Below are 12,627 nucleotides of genomic sequence, written 5' to 3' on the forward strand. Positions count from 1 at the left end.
GTTATATAATAGATGTGTATAACTTCTCTTATGATTGTCTCTGAATTGCCACAGTAGTTCACCTTGCTAATTGCACAGTATGTTGTTTTAATGGTCTACTAAAGATGTACAAAGTTAGAAGTACATCTGTGATGCCAACATCGTGGCCTCCCCTTATTAGTCAGGCATCGTGCAGTAGTAATGTTCTGTTTTAACGTTAGCCATCAAACTACAACTGAACAGGAATCAAAAGTGTTGAAAACAAGAGAATTGTGTGTTACATACACGTATACATAGATAGTGCACTGAGATTAACACTACAAGGTGACGTGTTTCACTGTAGGAGATGCGAAAGCTGTGTCACCTTGTTTATGATGCCTCCACTTTCCACAACACCTTCTGCTCCGACCATGACGAGGTCGACTTGTTCCATGATGTAGCCGACAGCGGAGTCGAGGATGACTGTCACCGGAATACCCAGGTCACGCAACTTTTTGCTCATCAGAACCCTTAGGAAACGAGAAAAAAAATCTCAGGCTATAGCCATATTATAGAAAAAAATTGCAAATTAAAACAATGAGTAAGGAAATGGAACAACCATTGTAAGGTTCCAAGCAGAGAACACTTTTATTGCAGCATATATATCCAGGCTTGTTTATGTTCCCTTCACAGATGTGTAGCTATATTCTGGAATATTAGCTTTTGCTGCTCTCACAATGCAGAAATGTTGATTGCTGCACTTTTGCACTCTCACATTGCTGTAAAGTATGGCCCACATAAATTCACCTTAGGTATCACTTATTAATGTTTATGTGACTGTCTTAAGAAAATAAACGAGCAACAAGTCTATGAGGGGAGCCCAAAAATAACCGAACTCAAACTGTCGCACGCATACACTTTGTAGTTACGCATTGTGCCGCTAGGTGGTGTTAGTTTGGAGTCTCCCACGTCACCGAGTATGCTGATGTCAGTCGAAGTTAAGTAGTTTGGTTGTGGTGTTCTGTTGTTTGTGTTCCTGTTTCAAGCCTTATGTGATTAATGACATGGCCAACAAGAAGGAGCCAAGAGTCTGAGTGAGATATTGTTTTCTGTTTCAGCAATCCTTTAATGGTGGTGGTTTGGGCAAATCACAGATCTACAAGTGGTTTCCTCGTTTCAAATGTGGCAATGTGTCAACTGAAGATACGCCACAGAATTTTTCGGTAAGCCTTTACTGACGATGCTTTGGGGAAATCACTGGTCTAGGAGTGGTTTTCTTCTTTCAAATCTGCCAACATGTCAACTGAAGACATGCCATGACCCAGTCGTTCTTTGGTAGGAAGAAGTGACGAAAACATTGCCACAATGAAACGCGCAATTGATTAAGATTATCAAAGGACCACTGACCAATTTTCTGAGGAAACAAAAGTGTCACAGAGCATGGTCAAGCAAATTTTAACTGAAGATTTCCGCATGAGGCAGGTGTCAGCAAAATTTGTTCCTCACTTTCTCACATATGACCAAAGAAAAAACTGTGTGAATGTTTGCCACAACTTGAAGAGTTAAGCGAAGATGATCCAAATTTTCTTAAGAGAATTGTGACTTGGGATGCAAGTTGGTGCTACAGGTATAATTCAGAGTCAAAGCAAACATCAAGCTAGAGGAAAACTGAAACGCCACCATAGCCCAAGGAAGCACATAAAGTGCGATCCAATGTGAAAACCTTCTAAGACAATGGCATTCTCCACAAGGAGATCATTCCTCCAGGACATTTTATCTAGATGTCTTATGAAGATTACGAGAGAGTGTGCGGCAAAAATGGCCAGAAATCAGGATCAATGGGGACTGGTTGCTCCATCTCAACAATGCTCCAGCCCACACAGCTCCGACGGTCCGAGAGTTCATGGCAAACACCATCATGGTGGTTGTGCTTTACCCACTCACCCAATGTGGCTCCATATGATTTTTTTTTTTTTTTTTTTTTTTTTTGTTTGTTTCCACGGAGAAGCTAACCCTGAAAGGAAAGCATTTCAGTGATGTGGGTGATGTCAAAGAAAAAGACACTAACAACATTGAACAGTATTCTGCCTCAAGAGTTCCAGAACTGTTTTCAGCAGTGGCAAAAGTGCTAGGACAAGTGCAGTAATGCACATGGACAATACTCTGAAGAGGACTGAAGTAGAGTGAATGCAGAGTTCAATAAAAGTGCAAAATAAAAAAAAAATTCTGGCTTTTTTGGGTCCCCCCGTTGTAAGTATATACATGAGTTCATTCATTTTCTTAAGACAGCTACATGAACATCAACATATGATACCTTATGTGCATTTGCATGGGTCAGATTGTACAGCAATGGGTAGCCGCTAAAGTGTAGCAGTCAACATTGCTGCAATGTGGAAGCAATACAATGTAATACTGTGGGATAGCAGGGTCATACTGCTTGCGTATCAGACTGTTGCCAATAGTTACAGACCCATTGCCGAGGTGTTGTCGACCAACAGTGGGGAATGTTTTGTACTGCAGGGAAATACCTACCTGTGTCCAACAAGAGCTCACCAGAGGGCAGGATAGAGGTCTGTTGTGTTTCCTAGTGCCAATGATGTTCATCTGTCAGGGGGATATCAGCTAAAGGCCTGCATCCAACCTCTCTGCATGCTAGATACACTGGACCTACACTTGGAGCTGTGATCTGGCATGCGATTTCATATGACAGCAAGAGCACTTTCATGGTTATCCCACTCACTTCGACTGCAAATTTGTATGTCAATCTGGTGATTTGACCTATTGTTCTGCCATTCATGAAAAGCACTGCAGGGGATGTTTTCCAACAGGATAACGCTTGCCCAAATACCGCTGTTGTAAACTCAACATGCTCCACAGTATGTCGACATGTTGACACTAGACCAGTCTCCAATGAAGCACATATTGGATGACAACTCCAACGTTATCTACAAGCAACATTAACTGTCCCTGTATTGACCGACCAAGTGCAACAAGCATGAAACTCCATCCCACAAACTGACATATGGCACCTATACAACACAATGCATGAACATTTGTACACTTGCATTCGACATTCTGGTGGTTAGATCAGTTAATAACGTACCAGCATTTCACATTTTCGATGGTTTCTCACACATTTGCATTTATCTGTGATTTTGCAATGTTAATCACTGAAATATGCTACCTAGAAAAATGTCCCAAAATGTCATTATTCTACATTAATTGTTTTATGGTGGTGTGATTTTTTTTTTTACTCGTCTGCGTATTTTCAGGCTCTGGACTCTACTTATACATAAGTAAGTCTTTCAAAACTATGTTGTTAATAAAAAGAAAAACAATTAATGATGTTATATGTTTTAAAAAAAATTCCTTGTTGTGAGCATAAAGTACGCCCTCCCTGTTGGTAGTATACATTATGGAAAAAGCGTTGGTATTGCTGGGATTAAAAAAACACTGTCAGAGGTGAGAGAAGTGAAATGTAATAGAAAAAGATCCTCATACTGACTGCAGACTGAATTCCAGATCTCTCACTTAATAGTCTGAGATATACTCGGTGGGCTACAATCGCTGTCACCACGGGAGCAATATTTACAGAACACAATGAGTAACAGCTGGAATTTCCAAAGCAGTTATTAACAAAATATTTAAGTACCTTTTTCAAATATTTGTCATTTCAGATTTTACAGTGCCAGGTGAGAGGGTAGATTGGTGAAGGCATGGGCCTTTCTGGGTGAGCTGCCTGTCCTTTTCAGCCAAAACCTTGGTCAGTGTGTAGAGAGGGCTTACATTTTCCCTGAAGTTATGCACTGCAGGCAATTCCATCACACAATTTTAATTTGTTTTGACAGAATCTTCCTTCTGATGGCAATAACAGTGTGGCCCCTCATATAAGAGAGTGGTTTAAAAAGTCTGGTAAATTTCCATGAAAGAATGGAACATTTTTGTTGCTCCTTCACAGTTGGTGAGCTCTGTTATTCCAAGGACCATTTAAAGTGTTTCAACAATTTACAGCGTATAACTCATTGCTGATGGTCATCTGAACTGGTCAGTGTGTCAACCGTGATTCCAAATTGAGAAAAGTGAGACTTGTGCTGTTACTAAACATTTTCATTTAAATGGTAGGACTGCTGTACAAAACAAAACAGAATCACATGAAGTTAACGCCAATTTTGCACCGTCACTGAAGACCATTTACATTTGGATTAATAAATTTAAACATAGTTGGACAACGGCTGAAGACGTGTGCTCCGGCTGTTGCAAATGAGGTTACCACAAAGAAAACCACTGACAAAAACCATGATATAGTATACAAGGTGACCAAACGAAAATTCGTGAGATTGCTGAGACAGTAGGCATCCATCATTACCCAGCAGAGTCAAAACAACAGGTAAATCAATGGACAAAAGCTGATGAAAGAGCACCATAGAGGACAGAGACCATTTTGTCACCTGACGAGATGAGGACTTTTTTTGGCATTCCCACAGAATAACTGGCATAGGTTACCTGGAAAAAGGCAGAATCATAACTGGACCGTAATATGCTTCATTGTTGGACTGTTTTAAAATTGCATTGTCTGAAAAAAGACCAAGGTTGACACGCAAAAAACTGTTCTTTCACCAGGATAATGCACCACCCCACACATCAGTGATAACAATGGTGAAAGTGCACGAACTGGGCTCTGAATTGGTTTCTCATGCACCGCAGCTACCAGACTTAACCCCAAATGACTTCTTCCTGTTACTTAGCTTGAAACTTTGGCTTGCTGGGAAGAAATTTCACAAAATGAGGAAGTGAAAGTTGAAGTCAACAAGTGTTTTTACGATGGGATTGAAAAATCTGGAGGATAACTGGACCGAGTGTGTATCACTCCATGGAGATTATGTTAAGAAGTGAGTTGCTTACAAAGCCTTTTTCCTTGATATTTTACCAGACTTATCAAACCACCCTTGTAGAATTGTCAGTCGCCTCCCAGGTGGTGCTCATACCAGGAAGTACTTTACATTTCTCATGAAACATTTGAATAAGGGCGTCCATCAGCCAACAGTTAAGTCTGTCACTACCAAATAGTTCACAAGATGACATTCAGATGGTAAGCACTTTGCCAGTTCTCATTAGTTCCTACTGTTATCACTTCCAGTCCCAGAGTTGGCTACAAGTTGCCTACAGTGCGACCAGTTCCAGCTGTCTGACAGTTTGCACAGAGTGTCAGACATTAGTGGAGGTGACACAAGAAGGCTAATTTATTCAGAGACTGAACTTATTACAATCTAAATTGCAGCCCAAACTCAACTTCAACTACATCAGCAACATGTCCTCTCTGCAAGTAAAAGCCGAGTTTATTTTGGTGTACAATATCCTAGTAACTGATTCTTATTACTTGTGCATTGCCAGAGTGATTCTGCTTAAGATACATTGTTCTGTGACATGGCAGAGTGCAGTAGGCCACTTTTCTACAGCCACAGATTTCGGTAACTAGATATACGCTTCCTGCTACCTTATTGTTTGATACCTACCTTTGAATAACTCAACAGTATGACACTTCCCTGAGGCACATCAGAAGTTACTTCTTTGTCCTTGTGTGCCCCTTTCTTTTAATACGATACAATTCATTCACAAAACAGGACTGCATACCCTGTATAAAAATATCTTCTTTAGGAGCCATCAGTTAGGTACCGAATTGAAAGTAATCCAATCTGATACAAATTACTCATGCACAGTTTGTATTCTCATCCCTTTTATAAAAGAAAAGGGATCCGACTGGACAATAAACTGTTTCTCAAACATTAAGACACAACTATTGTACTGCATAATACTACTACTACTACTACTACTTCTAATAATAATAATAATAATAATAATAATAATATCAAAATCAATAGTCCTCTATACAAGCGAAACATTGACACTCAAGAAAGGAGAGGGAAAGATCACTACGAAAGTTTTAGGAGCAAGACATACTCAACATGTTTACGGGGTACAATCAATGAAAAACAATAGAAAAGTCTTCAAACATCACAATTGATATTAAGAAAAGGGGAATGAATGTCGTTCATCATCTCAACTGACTACCAGAAAAGTGACTACAAAAAGGATAACAGACCATGTAAGATCACTTGAGAACTCAACAACTTGGCTGAATGAAATTCGGAAGACTTCAAAAATGCAAACATAAGTCAAACCAACATTTTAGAAAGAGATACCTTCAGACACAAAGAAGAAAAATCTGAAGTTACATCAGAGCAACCAAAACAAAACCAGTACAAATGAACCAGTACAATGTAAGCCTACTGGAACAACAAGAAAAACATAAAGAAAAGCTGATTGAGTCATTTGCTTAACCCTTCATTGATTGCACAGATGACACTCGTCATCCACACGATTTTCCCATTCAATTTCATCTTACTGGGTATAAACTCTCCATATGTCAGCTTCAGGCATTACTAGCGTTCAGTAACACATGTTACATTGTTTTTGAAACATTACTGTAACTTGGAGAACACTGGTCATCCAAGTGTGTGTTACTTTATTGCTCTCCTAGATTCAATCTAACTTTTGTATGCATAATTTTAGACATATTGAAATCAATAACAGTTAATTTGCTTTTTACCTACAGCACCTCATAGGACAGGGTTTAGCAGAGATCCTGATGTATGACTGGAATGGTTCCGTGAGCTGAGTGGTGGGCATCCTGAAAGTGATATTACTGACTTGGGGAAAGAGGTTCGTATACCTGAAAGCAGCTGTGGTTCAGGAACAGAAAATGATGAATTTGAATCACAGGAAGAAGTAATTTAACTGGATATGTTTCTTTGAGGAAAAGATGGAATAACTAAAAAGAGGAGAAGTAAATATCCTTCCGATATCAGAACATGATCTTGTATTATTATTATTATTATTATTATTATTATTATTATTATTATTATTATTATGCATTTACTTGGATCCAAAAATGAATTTCGCATAACAAGGACAGAATTAGACATTCTGAAGTTAATCTTGGATGAAAATAGTATACATTATTGCAACATGTACTAATATTTACGTCATCGAAGTTCTTGGTAACTTTTCTAGCGAAAGGGATGCTACAGAAACCGGTGTTATAGAAATCAGAGCTTTCATTGGTCTTTAATATCTGTGCGAACCTCTGAGATGTTCTAGAAAGAATTTATTGAAATACTGGGACACTTAAATGGCAACGGACTTGAATCATGTAACTTATGCACTAGTGCAGACCAATTCAGGTTGCTCTTGAGATGTCCGATGTCTGATAGCATTCTTGATAGATGTGTCTGCAGAGAGACTGACAAATTGGTTGCTAATGGAGATGGAGCGGAGCTGTCTATGAGCAACTGCCAAAAATATTTCTCACATAGTGTACACCTTACTGTAGTTGTATACTAAATGGATTACATTTAGATGTAAATAAAACACACCTAAAATCATCCACATAAACCATTCAATGACCAGATACACTGTTTATGTTGTGGACGACACCTGTCATCCGCGTGAGTGACCATATCAAGAATTATCGCACGAGTAACAGAGGGTTAACATCTTCCATTTACTGGGATAATTCACTACTACTAATGACAATAATAACAACAAGAATAAGAGACACTTACCCACTATTATCTGGTGAAGACACAGTGACGTAGACATCGAAACGCTTGTTTGCTTTGGCCGCTTCCTTCATCGCTTGCAGTACGACACGCGAGTGGGAATGGGTCAATACCCGCTGCAACAAAATTGTGTAAAAGTGACTAAGGACTCAAATTTAGTAGCAGTGTACTCGTAACTCCTCCGACTGCAAAGGACCACCACAAAAGTCGAAACAGACTCTGCGATAGGTGTGGTCGAGTGCACAACTGCTGGAGAGTTTTGAGATGCTTGTTTATTGCGTAACTGTAAATGTCAGTGCTATTTCCAAACTCTCATCCCATTTTTCCATTTGTTTTAAACCTAACAGAGGACATTTCAATATGTAATACACAGCTTCGAGAATCTATATTTACATCTACACAGATATTCTGCAATGCACTGTACAGCATGTGGCGGAGGGTATCCCGTACCACAACTAGTCATTTCCTTTCCTGTTCCTCTCGCAAATAGAGGAAGGGAAACACGAACATCTACATGCCTCCATACGAGTGCTAATTTCTCGTACCTTATCTTCACGGTCCTTACGTGCAATTTATGTTCGAGGCAATAGAATCGTTCTGCAGTCAGCTTCAAATACCAGTTCTCAGAATTTTCTCAATAGTGTCCCTCGAAAAGAATGTTGTCTTCCCTGCAGGGATTCCCATATGAGTTCCCAAAGCATGTCCATAATACTCGCGTGTTGTTCATACCAACAAATCTAGCAGCCCACGTCAGAATTGTTACAGTGTCTTCCTTTAATTTGCCTGGTACGGATCCCAAACACATACGAAGGAATCAAGAATAGGTCACACAAGTGTCCTATATGTACCTCCTTTACAGATGAACCACACTTTACTTGTAGTCTCCCAATAAATCGAAGCTGACCATTCACCTTTCCGACAACAATCCTTACATGCGCATTCCATTTCATACTGCTTTGCAATGTTAAGCCCACATATTTAAACAACATGACTGTCAAGCAGGACACTAATAATACTGTATCTGAACATTATGGATTTGTTTTTCCTACTAATCCACATTCACTTACATTTTTCTACATTCAGAGCTATCTGTCATTCATCACACCAATTGGAAATTGTGTTTAAGTCATATTGTATCATGCTACTGTCACTTAACTTTGACACCTTACTGTACACCACAACCGTTGAGGACAACATAATGGTTTCTGTTACTCAAGAAGTCTTCAAATCGGTCACATATTTATGAAGGTACTCCATGTTGTTGTACCTTCTATATGCAATGGGGCATCATGTCACACACTTTCCGGAAATCAAAAAAATATGGAATCTGGCTGCTGCCCCTCGTCCATAGTTCACAGTATATCATGTGAGATAAGTGAAAGCTGAGTTTTGCAAGAGTGATGCTTTCTAAAACCATGCTGATTCATGGACATAAGGTTCTTGGTCTCCAGAAAATGTATTATATTCAATCTGAGGACGTGTCATGGATCCTGCAGAAAACCAATGTTAAGGATATTGGTCTGCAATTTTGCAGGTCTGTTCTTTTGCCGTTCTTATATATAGGAGTCACCTGTGCTTTTTCCCAGTCACTTGGGACTTTGAGCATGGTGAGAGATTTGCAATAAATTCAGGCTAGGTAAGGAGCCAATGCTGTAGAGTACTCTTCGAAAAACCAAATGGAATTCCATCTCCACCTGGTGACTTATTTCTTTCCAACTCTTTGAGTTGTTTCTCCACGCTGGGGACGGGTATTACTAGGCCGTCCATATGGGAGTCTGTTCGATGGTCAAACAATGCTATGTTTGAACAGTTCTCCTTCGTGAACTATTTCTTCAATGTGAAATTTAAAACTTTGGCTTTGCTATCTTCAGCTCCCACACCAGACTGGTCAACAAGTGATTGGGCGGAAGCCTTAGACCTACTTAGCAATTTTACACAGGACCACAATTTTCTCGGGTTTTCTGTCAGATCTTTTGCTAAGATATGACTGTGGCTGTTATTGTACACTTCATGCACAGATCTTTTCCCACACATGACAATGTCTACTAATCTTTGCCTGTTATCATTTGTGTTTTCTCTTTTGAACCGAGAGTGCAACAGAATCTGCTTCCTTAGTGTTTTCCGAATCTCATTATTAAACCACGATGGGTCTTTCCCATCCTTAATCCACTTACTACACAAATAACTCTCCGGACCTCGATTTACAATTAGCTTAAACTTTGCCCATAATTACTCTACGTCCATCCAACTGGAATTAAGTGATGTAAATTCACTGTTTAAGTGAGATGCTAACGACCACTTATATGCTCTTTCTAGCAGAAACACACGTGTATCTTTCTTGACTGGTTTACTAACTTTTGTAACCAAAGGTGCTATAATGACATCATGATTAGTAATGTATTGTCACTCTGGAGTGTGCAGTGATTTGAAACTTCCTAGTTTATTAAAATTGTGTTCCAGACCGGGACTCGAACCTACAACCTTTGCCTTTAATTGGCATTTACTCTACCGTCTGAGCTATCCAAGCATGTCTCAAGACCCACTCTCACAGCTTTAACCTGCCACAAAGTTTCAAATCAGCACATGCTCCACCACAAAGAGAAAATTCATTCTGGTAACAATGCCCCAGGCTGTGGTTAGGCTGTGTGTCTGCAATACCCTTCCTTCCAGGAGCGCTAGTCCCGCAAGGTACGCAGGAGAACTTATGTGAAATTTAAAAGGTAGGAGATGAGGTACTGGCAGAAGTAAAACTATGGGGATGGGTCACGGTGAATTCTCATGTAGCTCAGACAGTAAGTTTACAGTAACAGAAAAGTGCTGATGTGCACACTGCATATAAATAAGAACATAAATTGATGAAGTAATTTTCATTAAATAACATTTTAACTGCAAAAGTCAGCTCTAGTGAAGAAGAAAAATACAATCATTTATGATGTTATTGGTTGGTTATGAGAGAAACAACATAAATCATAAGGTACACAGGCTCTATATATTCCCCAATAAATATTATAGAAATGGAAGAAAATGAAGAGGAGATGGGATGTGTGATATTGCTAGAAGAATTTGACATAGCACTGAAAACACTTATGTGAAAACAAGACCCCCAGGAGCAGATGACATTCTATTAGACCTACTGATAGCCTTGGGACTGTCAACCATGACAAAACTCTTCCATCTCGTGTGCAAGATATATGAGACAGGCAAAATAAGCTCAGACTTCAAGAAGAATTTAATAATTCCAATTCCAAAGAGAGTAGGTGCTGACAGGTGTGAATATTACTGAACTATCCGTTTAATAAGTCACAGTTGCAAAATATTAACATTAATTCTTTACAGAAGAATGGAAAAACTGATAGAAGCCAACCTCAGGAAAGCTCAGTTTGGATTCCAGAGAAATGTAGGTTTGGACTCTGGAGCAATGTAGGAACACAGGAGGCAATACTGACCCTGTGACTTATCTTGGAAGTTAGGTGAAGGAAAGGCAAATCTACATTTACAGCATTTGTAGACTTAGAGACAGCTTTTGACAGTGTTGACTGGAATACTCTCTTTGAAAGTCTGAAGGTAGCAGGTTTAAAATACAGGGTGAGAAAGGGTATTTACAACTTGTACACAAACCAGATGGCAGTTATAAGAGCTGAAGGGTATGAAACGGAGGTAGTGGTTGAGAAGGGAGTGAGACACGTTCATAGCCTGTCCCAAATGTTATTCAATCTGAACATTGAGCAAGTAGTAAAGAAACCAAAGAAATATTTGGAGAATGTATTTAAATTCATGGAGAAGAAATAAAGTCTTTGAGGTTTTCTGATGATATTGTAACCTGTCAGAGACAGCAAAGGACTTGGAATAACAGTTGAACAGAATGACAGTGTCTGAAAGCAGGATATAAGATGAACACCAACAAAAAAAGGGGGGGGGGATAAAGGTATGTAGTCGCATTGAATCAGGTGATGCTTAGGGAATTAGATTAGAAAACGAGACATACAAAGTAATAGATGAATTTTCTTATTTGGGCAGTAAAATAACTGATGATGGAAGAAGTACAGATTATATAAATGTAGACACATTTCTGAAGTAGAGAAATTTGTGAACATTGAATATAGATTTGAGAGTTAGGAAGTTTTTTCTGAAAGCAATTCTGTAGACTGTAGCTATGTACGGAAGTGAAACACAGACAATAAACCGTTTAGACAAGATGACAATAGAAGTTTTGAAATGTGGTGCTACATAAAAATGCTGAAGATTAGATAGGTAGATCATGTAATTAATGAGGAGGTACTGGATAGAATCGGGGACAAAAGAATTTGTGGCGCAACCTGACTAGAAGAACAGACCAGTTGATAGGAAACATTCTGAGACATTAAGGGATCACCAATTTAGTACTGGAGGGAACTGAAGGGGGTAAAAATCATAGACACAGATCAAGAGATAAATCTAGTAAGTAGTTTCAGTAGGATGTATGTTGAAGTAGTTAAACAGAGATGAAGAGGCTTGCACAAGATAAAGTAGCATGGAGAGCTGCATCAAACCAGTCTTCAGATTGAAGACAACAACAACAACAACAACAAACATATTCATCATATATCCACAATTGAAATGGATGACTTGGGACTTCAGCTAGTAGAATAAATGTTAAAAAAAAAATGACAAAATTCCTCCAGGTGTATTAAGGTGTTCGTTTTATTGGCAACTAGTTTTGATGTTGCTACAACATCATCTACAACTACCTGCCTTCCGCATGGAACACGCCTATCTCACCACTGACTACTAGTGTTAGACACATACGGTTGCTGTCAACAAGTATGGGCCTGAAGAGGATGATGTAACATCAAAACTAGTTGCCAATAAAACCAACACCTTAATACAGCTGGAGGAATTTTGTCTTTTTTTAATAAGAAAAATATTGTTCGATGTGCTTGCGTATATATATTTTCACTTCCAGATAAATATCTATGTTCTGAAATGTTTCTTCTCAACATTTTACCATGTGAAACTGATCAAGAATATACGATATGAACGGACTTCTAGAATGTTGGAATAGCTTGGGTCA

General features: G+C 39.0%; 1 protein-coding gene across 2 annotated transcripts in view; it reads right to left on the bottom strand.

Annotated features, from left to right (window-relative positions):
• Positions 1–12,627, bottom strand: part of LOC126293580 (translation initiation factor eIF-2B subunit alpha) — a 54,695-nt gene that overhangs the window by 28,326 nt on the left and 13,742 nt on the right. For both annotated transcript variants that reach the window (XM_049986855.1, XM_049986856.1), the window contains 2 exons: positions 7,581–7,693; positions 344–488 (listed from right to left, as the gene is read on the bottom strand). In XM_049986855.1, the coding sequence (XP_049842812.1) occupies positions 344–488; positions 7,581–7,693 (258 nt within the window). The remainder of the gene's footprint in view (positions 1–343; positions 489–7,580; positions 7,694–12,627) is intronic.

This window comes from Schistocerca gregaria, chromosome 10, assembly GCF_023897955.1.
Source record: "Schistocerca gregaria isolate iqSchGreg1 chromosome 10, iqSchGreg1.2, whole genome shotgun sequence".
Lineage (NCBI taxonomy): Eukaryota > Metazoa > Arthropoda > Insecta > Orthoptera > Acrididae > Schistocerca > Schistocerca gregaria.